General features: G+C 36.1%; 1 protein-coding gene across 2 annotated transcripts in view; it reads right to left on the bottom strand.

Moving 5' to 3' along the window:
- ANO3 (anoctamin 3) overlaps nt 1-20,104 on the bottom strand; it is a 424,570-nt gene that overhangs the window by 93,894 nt on the left and 310,572 nt on the right. For both annotated transcript variants that reach the window (XM_045484806.1, XM_045484807.1), the window contains 5 exons: nt 16,877-16,921; nt 11,688-11,819; nt 9,207-9,313; nt 6,467-6,522; nt 2,587-2,708 (listed from right to left, as the gene is read on the bottom strand). In XM_045484806.1, the coding sequence (XP_045340762.1) occupies nt 2,587-2,708; nt 6,467-6,522; nt 9,207-9,313; nt 11,688-11,819; nt 16,877-16,921 (462 nt within the window). The remainder of the gene's footprint in view (nt 1-2,586; nt 2,709-6,466; nt 6,523-9,206; nt 9,314-11,687; nt 11,820-16,876; nt 16,922-20,104) is intronic.

Below are 20,104 nucleotides of genomic sequence, written 5' to 3'. Positions count from 1 at the left end.
GTTGGGAAGAAATTTTTCTTGTTATTTTTCCCTTCACAAGGCTTCTCTTTCTGAAAATTATTATTTTTCTCTGTATTATGTCAATTAAAATTTTGTATATTCTACCAGGTGTAGAAATGGAGTCATCCTCCATGAAGGATCATTTATCTAAGTTTTTGTTTTTACATTGATTTCTCCTGGGAGACATAGATCAGTGGTCCATTCACTTCTCATACAACGATAATGTTCTACTTCAGAGGAAAGCTTATATTAACAGGTATTTCAAACAAGCAATTTATTCCTTTTAACAAGTGTTCCTCTGTGAGGGGAGTAGGTTTTTAGCACATGTTACTAACATAATGGAATGCCTTTACAATAACAACCATAGAGCATTGTACAGACAACCCTCCCTTATACAGACAGAATTCTACTGAGATTTTCGATTACACATTGTTGAAGTCCAGAGGGGCAACAATATTATTTGACAGTAGTTTAATCACATAGGTTACAGCAGATTTTAGATCTGGTTCAGGAGAGGGAGAAGCTATTTCCAGGCAGAGAAAGCTGATGAAAACCCCCTTGACTTCGAGTACTGGTATTCACAATCTTCTAGGATCTCTAGAGATATCTCAAAAACCATGAGAAGGCAAGGAGGAAGAGGGGGTGGCTATTGGCATCACTCTGCACTACACTTCACCCATAGTCACTCTCTTTTGATCTGATTTGTATTTCGGTAACAAGCAGGTTCCTAGAGAGGAGGAATGAATTGAAATGCTATCTATACTCTTTTACGGCCTTCAGCTTGGGTGGTTCCTTCATCTCCTCTCTCTCTCTTCAGCCACGTACACACAAAATATATGATTTTCATAAGCAAAAATTTCCTTCAATGACAATATCCAAATAGTTGGTAATAGTAGCCAAATAACTCTATTTATCACTTGTTGAAATGACCTGAAGCAGCAATGGCAATGTGTCCAGCAAATAAGAGAATTATTGACACTGAAATGTTTGCTTGAAAATACCAACTTTGTTTTAGTACCTAGTAAATACGGTTCTGTGAACCAGCACATCTCACTGTGTTCACGTATCCCTAAAATAACAATTCGCTCCCCTACGTAAATCAGAATCTGATAATTTGTTATGATAGAAAGAATTATAATAAAAACATCTCGATTTGGGATATGCCCAAGTTTGAAATATGTTTGAAATAAAAATGGTTTGGTGCTGGATATTATGATCCGTACGTCCAGATCTTTGTGCTAAGCTTTTCTTTTCTGCTCTGTGCCCCAGGAGGCTCACCTTCATGGACTGTATCACTTATGCTCCTCCCTTCCTCTGGCTTCCTGATGGACTTGTTGGCCAACTGAAGGTACCACCAGCAGAAGATCCCAGGGTGTGATCAAAGAGATATTGATGTATTGATTATCCTGACTTTCTCCCTCCTGGTGCATGGTCTGGCCGGAGCTGCTTTCTTCCTAAGACTATAGCTTCTGTCAGGCATCCCCCTCTTCTGTTTTGCCCAATCCTATCAACTCTTCCTTCCCCTTGTTCCTCCAGGCCTAGGATTGATGACAACATCCAACTTTTGCTAGTCCCTGGAAGCTTCGTCATCATCATGTTTGCTCCCTTGATACTATTTATACTTCTGTATATAGTTCTTTTATTAAATTTTTTTCAGATACTCCTATTCTATCAGTTCTATCATTTTCTTCTGGGAACAGTTATGACTTATTCTTGATATTTATATTTCATAAAGAATTCAAAATATTAACATATATAAACTTATGAATGCTTTTTTCTTTCATTCTAAGAATATTTATAGTTAGCTAGAAACTTAAGTCCTTTTTAATATATACTTTCCTGAGTTTTTTTAAAAGAACATATTATCCCCCACAAAAATTAAATAAATCATGAATGTGACAATATTTGGAGACTAATTCAAGTTGAGAGCAGTTACTCACTAGAAATATACTTCCTGGAATAGAATAGATACACACAAAATCTTTGTTGAAAGACAAGTATATGCATAGATGCCATGTTGGTCATTTTCCTCTTTGCTCTCAGATCCATTTTCTGCCTTTCCCTGTTTTGATTTGTTCTCACAGGGAAGTCAATTACACAGGTTCCATTGTAAATAGCTCCTGGTTAAGTTGGGCCAGGAGTCAAAGGTGGAAGGAAGAGGGAAACAAGATCTTTCCTTCTTTCTTGGCCATCCTCCAGCATAGCCATGCCTTCTCCATGGTTCCACTTCCAACACTCAGTTTTCTGCACACAGTCCTAGTCATGGATGGTATAACTCCTGCCCAAGGGCCCAAGGAGTGGGCTCTGAAATATACTCTATCCCATTTTCCCTCCAGCCTTAAGGTTGTTAGCAATTTTTTGCTGTTGCCTCACTATTCCTGCCTGATTTCCCAGCTTTCCTATCCCCTGTATAACCAAATCCCTAAGTTAAGTTTCCTTTATTGAAAGACCTATAGTGGCTTCTTTTTCCTAACTGCATCCTGAATGATATAGATGATTTGGTGGCTAAATGAAATAATTCCAAGTCTATGAAAATGACAACAAAACAGCATAACAGAGCATCTAATATTGATCCATCCACATTACCTGATTAAATCCAAGGGCTGATGCTTATACCACATTCCCCAGCGTGCCCAGCGCTCATATAATAGATGCCTATTATTCTGAGGTCCATGCGTTTTGATGGGTTGGCTACTCTTGTAGGCTCCCTGAAACACATAAGATAAATTGATACATATTCTCTTAGTATATGTGAACTAAATCGGAACTGCTTTTACTGTTTTTTTTCCCTACAGAACAATTTAACAGCTTATTGAAAGCTGCAGAAATTTTAAACTTAAGCCCATCACTGGAATAATGTAGTAATGCCTTTATATATTTCTCTTTCATTGAAAATATTCGGACAGTCCCTTAAAAATCCTTTCTTAAAGTCCCTTTTTAAACCAATGAGGTTCCTTTCATTTAAAATAAAGAATTTAGGTTTTACTGTTTGTAACCTCAGGCCTTTTAATAAACACTATACCCTCACCATCATTGAGAGAAATTGTTGTAATCTTTACTTCAGAAATTAAGAGTATTATTCTGCTTTAAGAAGCAATTCAGTCCCAGAAAATACTGATTTCATTTACAGAGGCTAAGAAGGCAAATGTTCAATCAAAAAGTGTAAGAAGTCTACGTCACAATTGCTATTCAAGGTTTTAAATTCTAGAATACTTAAAACTTAATTTAGATAAGCTATTCCAAAAATGGACACATTTTCAGGTTCTTTATATCTCCCCTCAAAAACTATTGCATGGGTTACAATTTCAGACACAGAGAATATATATGCCTTATAGAGGACAGTGTTTCCTGAAGGCTGAACGCTTTACACTCGTAATAAAAAAGGAGGGCAATAGATATGGCAACTCTATTTTCTAAACCAAAACTTAGGACACAGGATTTGACAAACTCCCTCTCATTCCAATGTGTGATTCTACTTTTATAAGCAGTTCAACCAAATTTTAAAACAAGTGGAGTTATGCCTTAGCTTCTTCATGTAGATGATGAGAATAAGAATAAATATTAATGATTTCTACCACAGAGGAGCTTTGTGAGGGTCCACTTGGATAATCACTATAAAGTGCTATGCATGCACATATGAAGTACAAAATCAATTTTAGTTAATTTACAGAGTTTGATATATTGTGGCCATTGAAAAGTAGAAACTATCATCTGAGTGATCCCAGACAACCAGGGGTGTAAGCTCCTACAAAGAGAGAGGACACCTTGAATCATGGTCTGCAGATGCCTCAAGACTGAAATGAGAAACACATGTGGATTTTACCTCTGGTCTTCTAATGAAATGGATAAATTGATTAGGTAAAGATGGGAGTACAGGTAAAGTGCTGAGGGGCTTCAGGATGGGCGACTCCAGAATGTGCTACTCTGGCATGTAGATGATTTCTTTTTTTTTTTTTTTTAATTTAATTTTGTGAGACAGAGAGAGACAGAGAGAGAGGGTGTGCTTGCACAAGCAGGCACATGAATGGGTACACAAATGCGGTAGGGACAGAATGTGAGGGAGACAGAAGATCCAAAGCAGGATCCATGCTGATTGCAGAAAGCCTGACTCAGGGCTCAAACTCACAAATCGTGAGATCATGACCTGAGCCAAAGTCCACCGCTTAACTGACTGAGCTACCCAGGGGCCTCAGCATGTAGATTATTTCTAAGCTGAAGATAACTAGGGCCAATAGACTCAAGAAGAGTTTTTTACCTACCCCTTAACTTCTTAAAATAATTTAGATAGGAAGCCTATGAGAGGAAGAGAGGTATTACCAAAGATAACTTTTTTTACATAAGAAGTACTTATCTACAAGACATGGCAAGCACTGGCTCATCCAATATTCGTCCTCTCATCGTCCTGTGAATTGTCTCCTTTCCCTGTCCCTTCCCTCCACAAGTCCCAGATGCCTGCCCTCTTCTTCTTAGCTCAGGATAGCATATAAACCTCAATTGCTTGACTGCTGGAGAGCCTCTCATGTCTTTGAGGGGATCCTATACATGCATAAGTAAATTTGCTTTTCTCCTATTAACCTGCTTTATGTCAACTTAATTATTAGGCTAGCCCAAGAACCCCAAATGGAAGAAGAGAAAAGTTTTCCTCCTGTGGTGCAGTTCAAGTTTTCTTCCCTAAGAGAGCCCAAGGTTTTTAAAGGCTAAAGATCAAAAGCTAAGAAGATGAAAGTGAAGGTCAAGATTTCAAGCATGGGGTTTGTCCACTTGGGAAAGATTTGTTTGCTTGTGCAGTTGGACTGGCTTGTTAAGGTAGACTGCTCTGAGATCAGGTAAGTAAGGGAAGGTGAACCAAAATCTCAGCTTTCTTTCAGTCATTCATGATCATCTTTTTAAAATACCTGATTTCCTTACCAGTGGTCACCTTCTCAGTGGTCAGACATAGGTACTTCCTGGGTTTTAGGGGCTAAGCTTAGAATCCCTAGTACATCATTGTTTTAATTCTGCTCAAGAACCTCAACCATACTGTTCTGGATTGACAGTGACACCAGGTAGCTGTAAGAGAAAACTGACTGCAATGATGACCCCTGCTGGTCCATGTATTTCCATCTCTTTTCAGAGAACCATGTGCACTCAGTGACCACCTCCCCTACCTCTTCATAATAGTCCCTTCCTCCAACCAACACACAAGTGGGAAAATGACTGTTATTTACAATCGATTCCTAATAGTTTCCAAATTTCATACAAGAAAGTGTCAAACTGTTAGAACATAGACTAGTTATATAGATGAAATTACTTACACATAGAACAAACAAAACCTTTTGCTATGAAGCTCTCCCAGGGCCTTAGGTTTGCTACACTGAACACTTCACCCCTTACAGACTACGTCAAATCTGACATGGTGTTTAATTTCTTTGAGCCTTGTTTCTGTATCTATAAAATGAGAAAATAATAATATATACCCCCCAAGATTACTGTCAGAGTAACAAGAAAATAGGTGCACAGGGCCTGTCTCATGAAACAAGCTAACATATTACCTGTTATTATTCTTTTTCCTACTGTGAGTAGGCATACCACAATGAATACAAGCACTGGAGTCTGGCTTCTTGGTCTTAAGTCTGTGCCTTTAATAGCTTTTCTGTGCCTCAATGATCTAGCTTAAAAAAATGGAGTTATTATTATTGTCTATCTCAAAAGGTTAGTCTATGGATTAAATAAGATAATCCATATAAAACACTGAGCTCAGTGCCAAATAGGAAGTGCTTAATGCTTTTTATCCCTTATGCGTTTTACTAGACTATGAATTCCTCAGATATAGGGATTACATCCTGTGAATCCTCAGCCTTTATAAATAGAAAGGATGGGTCTTGAGATTGCAGACATTAAACCTCTAAAGACCCCGTTTTTATTTCAAAATGCAAAATTGCCTTAAAAATTGTGTGTGCGTGTGTGTGTGTGTGTGCGTGTTGGGAGAGGATGTTCAAAACTGATTCAAATGTCGTTCATGACTCAGCAGTAGAATTCACCACAGCTTGGAGCAGGCATTTCTACTTAAAATTAGTAAACAGGTAATAACCTGGCAGAGAATCATGTAAATAATGGGGTGTAGGTTTTTGTTGTTGGGTTTGTCTTAGGCACAAACCAGAACCTGCCCTGTTTGAGAGTGGTACGGATCCCAAGCTGGGTCAAGCATGGAACTCTGTGTTGGAACAGAGGAAGGAGGTCAGAGTGGTTGTACAATGTTCCTGAGTTCTCTCTGGGGCCGCGACTCCTAATATGGGACAAATTGCACAAAGGTTCTGGAGCACAGGGGCCAGTGTGCAGCCAGAGATCATAATGGGGACTCAGAAAGGCCCAGGGCCACTTGCTGACTGAATCCTCTTACAAGACGGCAGCCAGACTTAAAAAAAAAAAAATCAGCATTTTGATCATGAGAAACTTTTTTTAAATTGAAATTGTATTTCAAAATTACCTCATGTGGAGGAAAAGCTGCTATATATGAGCCATTATTTATAAGTTTACAGATACCTGGAAAGAGAAAAAAAAAAACAGTTTTTGAGTCTGTTGAAAGAAGACTTTCCTCTGGGGAAACACACATATACTTGGGACAACAAAGTAACTTAAAAACTTAAAGCAACCCAAACAACATCCATAGCCACATCCCCTCTGAGGGCAGTGGGGTTGTGAAAGACTGATACTAAAGAATCTATTTGTGTCCTGACAACATTCAGCAAGGAGATTTCTAAGGTACTAACATATGGCACTTTGCCAGATCACGAAATAGGAGGCATTTTAATACCACTTATTGGGGATCACATGAAACTGGAGCAGGGTTTTTTTCTGCCTCAAAACAACAACAACATTTGGTCAAAAAAGCCAAGGAGGTCTCCTCTCAAAAAAGAAAAAATGTTTCAGAAGGATATTGGTCTTGTGAAATCTTTAATAGTGAACCAAAGAGACAAACAGCAATATGTGACACTTCTTAAAATCTCCTCCATCTCAGTGACAGTGTAGTGAAATGGACATTCTCTTACTGTCTTTGTAAGATTAGATATTGGGAAATTTGGGGAGAATAACTTTTGTTGCAGTATTGTTTCCATTGGTAAAGAATAAGATCATTGTACATCCAAAATTGGGAAATCATTTAATTATTATGGTACATTTATATAAAGTGCTTAGTAAATAACTGCAATTTATTGAATGCCTAGAATAGAATATTGTACAACTATTTACAATGTTTCAGACATACTAAACAACTTGATGAAATATTCATAAATACTTTTAAAGAGGGACAGAAAATCATAAACACTGCATGACTCTAATAATGATATATATACATTGTTATATATATATATAACATTGTATATACACACACACACACACACACACACATCATTATTAGAATCATGCAAGTTTATTATGTATATATTCAGTATCATTTTGGGAGAGTGACAACTGGGTTTGGGGACTTTTAATTTTATTTTTATACTCTTCTGTGTATACTGTATGTTCCACAAAGGGCATAATATGTTTGCAATCATTTGAAATGTCATAAAGACTACATAAGCACATAATGCCATCATTTAGACACACTTTTAACTTGTATTCTGGATTCCTCTATTTTTATTTCTTATGTAGAAAACTAGGTGTCAATTTTTTTTGTAAGGATTTAGTGTCCAAATTAGCTATTTTGACTACTCTGCAATAAATAAATTATTAATCAGAGGAGAACCAAAGTCTGAACTTTCCTTTTTAAAAAAATGACTGACTTGAAAAAAATGACTTGACATAGTACATTTGACTTCTGTGGCACTATATTTTAGTACAATTCAGTAGAGACTGGTCCAAGTTTCCAGTGTGTGCCAACTTTTCATTTGTAAGGATTTTAGGACATAACTAACATTGAATCTCTTTCATGTCTTGTAATTTTCACCTTAATAAGTAAAAGACCAGCTCGACTGTTACCCACTGTTTTCTGCTCTGCGCTACGTAAACTGCAATTTCATTTAATTTTTCTAGGTGAAATTTTCTTTTGCAATATACATGTAGTAGTAGCATACCACTACACATTTAAACAACACAGAAATTCAGAAAGTTAAAATTAGCTGTTATTTCACCTTCTAGAGATAATTTCTAAAAAGTTGTATATACATTCTTTCAGACTTTTATCTTTTTATGAATGTGCGTTTAGGAAATGGGATTACATTAGACTTACAGTTTGTTGTTTATTTGGGGTTTTTTAGACTTACGGTTTTTAACCTGTTCGTTTTTTCACATGACTATACATTGCAGATTTCTTTCAAAGTCAGTAAATGGAGAACTAATCACTAATTTTTAATTTCCACAAGTAAGGGGTCTGTGTCATATGCTTTTTGTGACATATAGCATATAACAGATGTTTGATAAATTTGAGTCAAGAGTTAAGAATTGAGTTAAAAGAAGACCATGGGGGATGGGAAGGGGGAAAAAAAGTTACAGAGAGGGAGGGAGGCAAATCACAAGAGAGTCTTAAATACTGAGAACAAACTGAGGGCTGATGAGGGGTGGAGGAGAAGGGAAAGTGGGTGATGGTCACTGAGGAGGGCACCTGTTGGGATGAGCACTGGGTGTTGTATGGAAACCAATTTGACAATAAATTATATATATATTATATATATGTGTATATATATATATATATATATATATATATATATAATATAAATAAATAAATATATATATGGAAAATAATAATGCAAAAAATAATTAAGAATAACAGTTTTAAATGGATGCATTTATGGCAACGAAGCTAACTTTTGTCAGTGCCTAATGATGGACAATTAAACTGTTTACAATTTTATTCTACTCTAATCTTTGTTTATAAAACAAAGCCACTATTAACAAACTTCTACATATATTATTATTCAAAAGTCTGATTATTTCTTTAAGAAAATTTTCAAGAAATGAAATTTCTGTTCCAAAGTGTTAGCACTCTTCATGTTTTGATATGATACATATGGCTAAATGCCCTTGAAGAAGTTTTTGTTGTTATTGTTTTATTTAGTTCTGTTTTACTGAAAGGCTGAAGAAGAGAATACTTAGAGTTTGTGCTCAATGCATTATATCCTCATATTTAACGCATGAGGGCAAAGCTTCAGATGTCAAAATAAATATTTCTGGATATAATTAGTAACAGCAAATTCTACCCTTTCTATATTTTTAATTAGTGTTCTTACCCACTTTTGATATTCCATTTTCATATTTCGTGTGCTGTAGCATGTGATAGACTATCCTGCTTCGAGTAGCATTACTGAAGAATGTGTCCTTATTGTTTATTATGAAGCTGTTAAGATAAGGGATTTGTTTTAATATTCAAAGCAGAGCACAGAGTTCAGCAACAGTTACAAATTCGTAGGTCTTCATCCATCTGTTTTCCCATTAAAACTAATGCATGAGAGGTATAGTAAGTCAAACCATCCTCTTAAAAAAATCAATTGGCAGAGACAAAATATACTTATAAATAATACAGACATTATCAAATATTCATTTAAGTATCTTTCAGTTTATAAGGAAGCTTGGATGTCCTCATATTTCTTGTTTCGCATGAAACAAGGACAGCATTAGACTGTCCATTGGCTCCCGTAAATTTTGTACTCCCTTAAGCAATATAGTGCCAAATAGAACACATTAAAAATTGATATCATTTGCCCATACCACACCTTCCAAGCTAATTTGTCTTGTTTTTAGAAGTTCAGCAACGAGTGACAATAGTTCTCCCTTTCCATTCATGCCCTGTACTCTACCCAGGTAGGTATCTTTGCAAAGAGGAACCATATTAGAGCCAATGAGTAAAGAGCAAAAGGGTGGTCTTGACAGGAAAAGAAGGGTCTGTTTTAGCATCTACTCTGTCATATGCCGGGAGCCTCAAAAAAATGGAAGCATTCTCAATTTCTACCGCTTCCTTTTTCCAGTTATCTCTGTGACTAATAATCTGCCATTTTTTTTCTGGCACTTAGTACTGAAGTATTAGGTCTTCTATGATTCTTGTTTTCTCTTTACCATCCATATTCAAATAACTGCTGAACTAATCAACTTTTCTACCTGAACTGCCCTTCTCTGGCTTTGAGCTACTAAGTCCTACTGCCTAGGTTATGAGAAGAATGTCCTCCTAACTGGCTGTCCAATTTCCAACCTGACCTTTCCAGCATAGTTCTGATTCTTAGAGCACTCCTACTTTTAATGTTTCAGCATTACGTGCATAATTAAATTTTTCATTTTCTTCTCAGGTTTCTATTTTTGCATTTCAGCCTCTCCTTCAGTCTGATCCCCTACAGCTCTGGCTCCTTGCATCTGATTGTTCAAATTGTAGAATTTATCACACCTTAAAATGTCACACTTCTTTTGCTGTCTTGGCATTTTGCTGTCTCTAATGTCTTTCTCCCCACCTCTCTCCACCTTCCTCCACATTTTTACCTGCTGAAAAGGACTATCTTCTTCAAAAAGGCTTCCTAGATCCTTTCCTCTGGATGTAGCTTCCCCCTCTCTTGTACAAATGTGCATTGTATTTGTGTCTTTCCTAACACGTTGATTTTACTCTGCTTTGTTTCATGCTAATCTGTATACTTGTCCATTTTATTAGCCTCCAGGATTTTGATATTGTGCTTTTTGTTTTGTACCTGGCTATGCACCAAGTTACCATAGCTGCTCTGTGCTCTGTTAATTCTAATAATCAGAAGCAGTGTCCACACACTTCTTTTACCATCAGATTGGTTCAGGATTCCGTGAACAAATATTTCTTTAGAAGGTTAAGTTCAATTTTTTCATGGAGTTGCATTATAGAGGGAGAAAACACATGGTATATAAATTAACAAATAAGTTGCAGTCCCTGTCTTCACAGTATTCCCAGTGTAGCAGGGCAGACAGAAATGTAAAGCAATAATTAGATAATATAGGATAAACATAAAGATAGGGAAATGCACAGTGTGAGACATTGGAGCATTGAGAGGCAGTATGAAATGGGATTCTGGACCACTGGACATGTTACAGAGGCAATAATTAATGGGAACTCTCTCCTCCCAAATATTTGATTTAATTCATTTGTTTCATCCTGCCTCTCAACAACTATAAAGACAGGGACTGTGTCATATCCTCAATTTTTATTATGAAAAAACTCAATAAATACTAGTAGAATGAATTTAGGAATAGAGACTTGTTGGGATGTAGACAAAGAATTATGCAACAAGTCCCTAAAAAAATTCTCATTCATCTTAGTTTCATACAATTAGACTCAAGTGGATTAAACTAATAAATACATATTAATTATATGTAATTATATATAATTTATTAATTAGAATAATCCATATTCAATCATGTTATTTAATAGCAATTCTATTCATATTACCATTACTTACTTTAACTGGGTATTTACCATCATCATAATTATTTTGAAAGAACTGGGAGCTAGACTGTTGGCCCATGAGTTTACAATTAATTATATTCATTACTTGAATGTCCCTAAATCAGCTGATCAGGAATTAATAATGCTCACTGAGTGCTATTGGTAAATTAAGTATAAAAACGTTTTAATAAAATGATACATTCTCTGACTTATTTGGCAAACAATGGAACTGTTCCAGGGTATTTTTACTTTATCAAAAACTCCTAGATACTGAAAGGTATCGAGGCAGGTGGTGGACGAAAAAGAAATGTGAACTTACTGGTGAATCCGTGCACGGCTGAAGGGGCCTGTATAGCAGTCTGATTCCTCCAGGTGTGGAAAAGCTGACTTGTCGAGAACCATTGGGTTTTGGGACATCCATTTTTTTATCCTTCTAAAATAATTTTGCACACTGAAACAAAGTCACATGAACTAGATTAGGTTGCATTCCAGAGTCATGCCTACCTTCCATCACCATTCCGAGGTGGGGGTGGGGGGGGTGGGGGGCAAGGAAAGGAGTTCCAAAAAGACAGTCATACCCACACACGTGCATTTCTTTTGTTCTCACACAAAAGACATAAATTTCAAACCAAAGCAAACCTTGCATTTGCTTAAAGTCAGTGTAACTAGGTTATCCTTATGCAAAATATCTTGTGGAAAATATTTTAAAAAATCATCATATATAGAGACAGTGGTAGGAAAGAGCATAAACACAATAAAAGTAGCATGACACATCTATCAAAGTTGTGAGTGCATAGATGTATGTATGTATACCTATACATATGTAGCTATTGATTATTCCCTGATTCTTTGAAAAATCTACAGCAATGTGGCCCTACCAAAAAGAAAAAAAAAAGAAAGAAAGAAAGGAAAGAAAAAAAAAAGAAAGAAATGAGTACAACACACCCAGCAGAGCTGTGAGCCTCTGCCTTGATACAAACAGCGAAGGCTTTGGAGTCAAGCAAAACAGTTCAAAGGCAGCATGGCGCCACAGGAGCTGTGCGAACTGACAGATGTTACTTAACTTCTTGCCTCAGGTTCCTCACTCATCAAAAACATATTGACTTTGCTGGAGACTTGCAAGTTGGTGTCTTCTTAAGCTTGATTATTAACAAGTTGAGGCAAGGAGCCTTCGCAGTACTTTTAAGACTGATGGGCAAACGAATCCTCTGAAGATCTTGGTAAAAAGCTAATTCAGTAGGCCCAGGGTGGGGCTTAAGATCCTGCATTTCTAAGTAGCTCCCAGGGGATGCCCATGCTGCTATCCACTGGCTGCACTTTGAGTAATGGGTTTAGCACAGACACTAAATATATGACATTAAGATACTGTTTCAGGAAATTTTACATCAGGATACTTCTTCGTTCGGTCTCAGCTTTAGATTACAGTCATAACCCAGTTCTTATGTATACATACTGACTGGAATCATCTTTACTTTACAAAGAAAAAAAAAAAAGCAAAAGAAAGAGACATAGACTCCAGAGATTGATTCTGAAAACTTAATTCTCAGTGACTATAGTAATTATGTTTACTTAAAAATAGCACAATATTTACACACTACTTACAAGGTTCCATCTTTACCAATGTTGGGGCTCTTCTGCAATAGCAAGAGTCAAAGTAGCAGGAGAGAATAGTTTCCTAGACAAATACAATGCTTCTTAATATCTGCTTGGTCAGCTCTGCTTACGCTTTAAAAAATTCAGTATAGCAAGGTGCAGGCAGCTAATAGTGTATCTTAGGAATTATTTCATTCAAATCTGTTATGGTAAAATTAGTATGGATCATTTGAAATAGCAATCAATTCCTGACCTAAAGTTTGGCATGTGGAGAGTCTGGACCTTTCCTTTGCCAGGTAGGTTATCATACAGATGCCAAGTCATTTTTGGTTTTGGAGGGACCAAAGAATTACTTTCTAGCCTAGAATAATACATGAGCAATATCTGAGGTGTTCACTTTGCTTCTTCTCATGATAACAAAAGCTTCCGAAATCACAGAATATCTCCATATTTCAGCGACGAGTGCACAGACACTTACAAATCACTGAATGGGTTATATAGCAATCACTCCAGCTTTTCAGACTTAGCACAGTGAGGGACACAATGGGGTAGAAGGTGGAGGATGAGTGTCCCAGGACCTAATTTGTCAGTTACTGAAATTGGCAAGTTCAATCTAGGAGTTTCTGGCTCCTCATCTCTAGAGAGAGGAAGTGACTCTATCGGTCCTACCTTGTTAGGTGGCTGGAAGGATCAAATAGAAGGATACATTCTAACTGGTCTTAGGAAATGCTGATGAACTACAGATCCTGAGGGCCTACCTCTGACAACATACAAACATTAGAAGTGGAGGTGAACTTTAAAAACATTTAAAAAATAAAAAGGCTCTCACGCCATCACTGATTTTCTACAAAAATAAACAATATTATAATTAAGACTTTTCATATACACTTCCCACGAGGAAGCAAATGATTCTGATAGTGAAATGTGGTCAGGTCTGGATTTGAATCATGGGATGCAAAATTTTGGATTATTACTCAATTTCCTTGATTCTCATTCAATTTTCTCCTATCTTAAAAGGTGGGATATTTTGAGAATTAAATATGTAACACCTGAATCCACCCAGTACTCACTAATGTTTATGATAATAATAAGGAAAGAGAGTGTTACTACTCTGTCTATTAGTATCAGTCTCAACAACACATCACCAACATAATCTAATGCTTTATCTACACTCTAGCGAATCTGTGTCACCTTGGCCATCTTACGGACTCAAGACTTCATGGATGGCACATTGTGGAGATGACTCCCAATGGAGCTTTAAGTTCCTTTGCTAACATCAATGGAAAGCAGAGAATTCTTGGAAATTGGTAAGATATCTGGTTAAAGGGCCAAAAGAACGCAGTCAGAGCATAGGCTCTACCCAACCAGCTGTGAAAGCCGGGGAATGAGGCACAGGGTGGTGCAGAGTGGTGATAATGGTCATTTATTTTCCCTGATCTGTGAAACCAGTTACTCTTTGTTTTGCCTCCCTGAAGGGTTATTTTGAAGATGCCTTGGTAACTGAATGTGAAAACGCTTTGTAAACAAATGATAAATAGCAGCAATAATAAAACTACAGCCATTTTCTATCAAACTGCCAGGAGAAATGATGATCTTGAAAAGCTGGATAATTGCCTGTACATTATTTACCACCTAATGTTTCCTGGTCAAAATACCCATGCACAAAATATCTTTCCCACTCCAATAAAGGAAAAGCACAAGTGAAATCTCGGTGCACATAACTGATTTTCATTTCTCTCTTTCCAACTGTATACAAATTAGGTTTTAAATTTTTATAACGATGGTTGTCACCACGCGCGCGCGTGCACACACACACACACACACACACACACACACACACAAAAGAAAGCGAGATAACACTTAAATTTCTTCTCCAAAGTTAAAGTCTGAAAAATATCAAAATCAGTCATCTCCTTAATTGAAAGTCTACACTCAAGCAAATAACAGGACATTCTCTTTCTCAGTTTAGTATGTCATATACATTTATAAATGCCCGTCCTATTTATTTGTACCCTTCCCAGATGCATCCAAAAAGTCAGTAAATACTTATCACTATTTGTAGTAAGTAAATTGTAAATACTTACTACTATTTGTGGTAAGTAAGTTGTAAGGAGGTAGGCTATAGTAATGCTTAAAGTAGTTTAAGAATTATTTGGAATAATATAACTGAATTTTCATTTTGTGAAATTAAACAGAAAATAATAATAAATACAAAAGATAATAAAACATATTATGATATACAATATGGTGTTTATTTTTCTAGTTTACTTTTAAGTTTGACCAAAACAGAAAAAAAATACTTTTTCCACTATTAAAAATGTTTTCTATAGAGTCTAATATACATGTTTATCACACATTCCAAAAGCAAGTGCGCACTAAAACTAGATTATATAATGTTACATAGAAATTCGTTGCTATTTTAATATACAGGGTTTTATCCTTCTGCAAGTCTCCGAAAGAAAGATGTTTATCAGAAAACTCACTAATTATGTAGTAGCAAAATCTCACTAATTCTATAGAGCACACTGAACTTAACCCAGATGTGTTATCAATACATCCAACATGATGCAGGCTCATGTAGAGAAAACAAAACAAAACAAAAAACTCTCTGCAGTTGTAAATTTGTATTGTTGTGACATTCCAATGACTTTTACTTTATTATAGAAAAATAATTTTGAAAATTTGCTACACAGACGAGGACCAAATATGTCCAAGGGAAATGATAAAAACTCATTCTAAATCTGACCATGTTAACCTGACAAACAGAAAAGTCTGACCTGGCTAAGGAGCATAAATAATAATTTTATTATTTTAAAGAGACTTTTAAGTACTAGTTCCTTTAATATTCATTCTAACTTCAAATTTTTCCCCCTATGATTTACTTTTCCTGTCACCTGTTCCTACCACATCTAAATTTAATGCTTAAGAGAGTCCAACATTCCCCTATCCTAAAATTAAACTTTTTCCTATTCTAATGTTCCAAATTATATTCAGCCACTTTCTTTGGTAAAGGAATTACATTTATGGAATCCCTTCCTAAAGCATTCTGATATTCACACTATATGATTTTAGTTTTGTGTCATTCTGACTTGTAATATCCTGCAACATTATTCAACAGAGTGCATTCTGTCACACTGACATTCTGCTTTCGTTAACGAATTCTTTTGCAAGGAGCAGAAAAACAGCCAAGTGTAAGAAGCCTTTTGTTTCTAGCATCCATTAAATGAAAGCTCATTTTCCTCAGTGAAACAGGGCCAAGGTGATTCAGGTGGGAGAGTTTCTCCTGTCTCAAGGTTGTGGTTTGATTAATTCCTTTGTCATAGCTACTGTTACCACAATATTTAGAGAGAAGTTTTGAGATGATGCTCTTGAAGAAAAGTTTGTTTTGAATGCTAGAATATGAGAGGCAGCTCTGTTGGTGAAATAAGAGTAGGTCTGTGATTCAAAAAGATGCTGTGTGGCCTTGATAAACCACTTTGTTACTCTGGATGCTAGTCTTTCCTTGACCACCTTTGTCAAATAAGAGATTTAAATTGAATTAGCCAGAAGATTTTTTGCCCTGTCTGTTCTTCTATTACTCTAGTGGGTCATCGTTTAGCCATCAATACTGGTTTTATAACTATTTTTTACATTAAAATCTCCTAAGAGGCTAACTGGCAATTAAAATCCTCCTGCCACACATTACATCAAGAGAGGATTCCAGAAATGGCAATGGTAAGTAGAAAAAAAAATAGATTATCTTATTGTAAACATGGTTAAATTTGGTGTAAGTCATTTTGGAAATTGTAGAACAAATCAGAAAAGTTTTTCTTCCTAAAATTTACAACTGCTGATGTGGGTAATTGAATGTCTTCTTTTTATTTCTTTTTCCCAAATGACAGATTGGTTGTAAACAAATTACACATCACCACTAACCTGCCCATTGATTTGCTGCTCCGGTCAGTGTAATAGCATTTTTTCCTGAAAAATAATGGATACAGCTGAAGAGAGTCACGTGAAAAAAGAGAAACCAGTGAGTGACTACATTCAATCACATTGAGTATTTTAACACTCCAACTTCCGCCCGCCTATGAAATACATGAAATAAGCCAATATAATAGAGTCAGAACTCTGAATATGCCTTGTTTTAATTTCAGAATCTAAGTTAATAACCAAAGAATTCTGATACATCAATACATCACTTTTGAATATTTTATTTTTAAGTCCATATTTTGACTCTGTCTTCTGCTACACAATGCATAGTAACTGGATCACTGGCTTACATGTTATATGAAGTCTTTCATCCATCCATTCATCCATCCATCCATCCATTTATATTTCTATCCATCTAAACATATATGTAACAAATGCTTATTATTTTGCAAGGTATGTTAAAGTATAACCATTAAAAATTTAGACAAAAAAAGAGGGTATCTACCATCAAAGAGCTTCCTTTATAGTTGCAAAGACAAGTGATAGCTATAATAAAGTGTGATAAGGCAGGAAAACAGAGAGGGCTATGCGTGTACATTGGAACGGATCTCAATTAGTATTTGTAGATGAAGGAGAAAGGAATCAGGCAAACCTTCTTAGAGCATGTGTTTTCTGTGTTGAATCTTGATACATGTGTAAGAGTCATCCTCTGAATAAAATACTTAGGACATTCTTGACATAATTATAGGAGCAACACCAACTATTGCAAGATTCAGGAAATTGCAACTACTTCAGTAATCTCTGAAGTATAAACTACAAGTTGAGCATAGTGGTAAAAGGGATGATGAACAGGCACAGATAACAAGGGGTCCTACCACTGATTCTAAGGTTTTGGATGAATTACAAAGGGGAAACATGGAGTATTTTGTTTTAAGTAGGTGTATACCATGTCTGATTTTAAACAAACTAAAAATTCTGGTGACAGGGGTTAATTCAACTCTTAAAAGATTCTTACCACATCCTCATTTTGGAGCGCAGGAATCTCATAGTCTGGGCCTTCTAAAAATGACTCTTTATCCCCACCCACCAAAACCCATTTCAGAGGATCAGTAAATTCCTTCCTGTGTGGTATCTAGAAAGCAGGGTTGAGTCAGGACAATCAATATGTGGTCCTAACTGTGTTATTAACTGCTTAGAAAAGTTGAAAACCTTCTATACTACTGCATTTCATTGCAAACACTGGTTATATTGCTAGAAAAGAATTTTTTTCAGTTGTCCCTGCCATACCTCAATACTAAATTCAAATGTGGAATTTCAAGGTTTGCTACATCCATCTTAAACTCATTTAATTATCTCCCCATTTCATTTTTTCAAATATACAGAAATTTGCGTACATACATAATTCGATCCCCATTGGAATATAAACCCATCTTCTTTCTGAACTTCCTGTACACAGACTGGCTTGCATTATTTAGACATCATTATATAACTGATCACTGACTATCTTCTACAGGAGATTGGGCTTCTTGAAGATAGTAGTTTTATTTCATTTCACTTTGTATTCCTGATGTATACTTGGTACATCATTTGATAAACAGTAAGCGCTCAGATGGCTGATAAGTGTTTGTTTAATTTACAGTTGAATTTATTTCCTTCAAGGCCTGAGACCATTTTGCATTTAATAAACATTTGCCAAATGAGGTATTATATATATTTTTTAAAAGCTAAAAATGTAGAAATTAGTTTAAAATAATTTTCAGCACAAAAAAAATTTAGGACTGTTATTTAGAGGAGATAAAAATTATAATTATTGACCATAGGTATGGTGAGGTATATTAGAAAAGCAAGGGAGGGATGTTTGGATTAAACACGATTCTACATTTATCTTTATTGCTCTAGTTTGAAATTTTTCATAAACATTTTTTTGAAATGTTTTGGGAACAATAAGGAAAAATGAAGGAATGAAGTTATAAAAAGTGAATATACATACTTTTTAGATCATTAATATTATGAAAGCAAATAAAAATTAAGAGACTCACTTTTCCCAAATAACTAACACTCTAATCCCCAGTCAAATTTAGGGTAAACTATGTGGGACAATTATTGCTGTTGTGTCCTCTTACTTGAGGATTGGATATTGCTTATCTGTTTGGCTATATTAAAGGATGGGATTTCCTTCTGTCTTTACAATCTGTTGGAGAATTGCCTGTGATGCACATCACATTCTGATTTAATGCTTATTCATTAATACAAGTGTTTTCCTTCTCATCTACCTTTGTGAAGTTTTCTGGGTTGGTGACGTTTTGTTTTTCTCCCAACAATACACAAGTGTATTTTTAATCCTTGAAATCCATAATAACTTGCAATTTTCCTTAATTCTTCCTCACAAATGAACCTGCAGGACCATATCATTTTCTACCCATAATCCTCCACCTTGTTTATTTATCCTCCACCTTTATTAATTACATATTATTCATAGATAGAGCTTTCTTTATTTTTCCCTGAATTTTTCATTTGAAAGATTCTACTATTTTATACCTTGCATCAGGACAGCATCAATCTACCTATCTACCTACCCACCTATTTATAACTGCCACTCAAAACTATAAGTTAATTGTTATGTGAACCACTGTTTCCAACCAGTGTTTCACACAGTCGAGTGGTTACATGTGGAGATGCCTACAGGGCTGAGGGAGATGGGCAGTCACATGGGTGGAACCCTACGTTCCCTGCTCCTTGTCAAACAGAACTACTTCACTCTTTTTTTTTTAAATTTTTTTTTTTTAACGTTTATTTATTTTTGAGACAGAGAGAGACAGAGCATGAACGGGGGAGGGGCAGAGAGAGAGGGAGACACAGAATCGGAAACAGGCTCCAGGCTCTGAGCTATCAGCCCAGAGCCCGACGCGGGGATCGCGAGATCGTGACCTGAGCTGAAGTCGGACGCTTAACCGACTGCGCCACCCAGGCGCCCCACTACTTCACTCTTTAATTGTTGTTAATGTTTATTTATATTTGGGAGAGAGAGAGAGGTACAGTGTGGAGCGAAGAAGGGTCAGAGAGAGAAAGAGAGAGAGAACCCGAAGCAGGCTCCAGGCTCCCAACTGTCAGCACAGAGCCCTATGCAGGGATTGAACTTGGAAACTGTGAGATCATGTCCTGAGCTGAAGTCAAACACTTAACTGACTGAGCCCCCCAGGCACCCCAGAACTATTTCACTCTTAATTATTT

This window comes from Leopardus geoffroyi, chromosome D1 (assembly GCF_018350155.1).
Source record: "Leopardus geoffroyi isolate Oge1 chromosome D1, O.geoffroyi_Oge1_pat1.0, whole genome shotgun sequence".
NCBI lineage: Eukaryota > Metazoa > Chordata > Mammalia > Carnivora > Felidae > Leopardus > Leopardus geoffroyi.
Note: the sequence above shows the minus strand (reverse complement) of the source record. Positions and strands in the feature narration are given on the sequence as shown.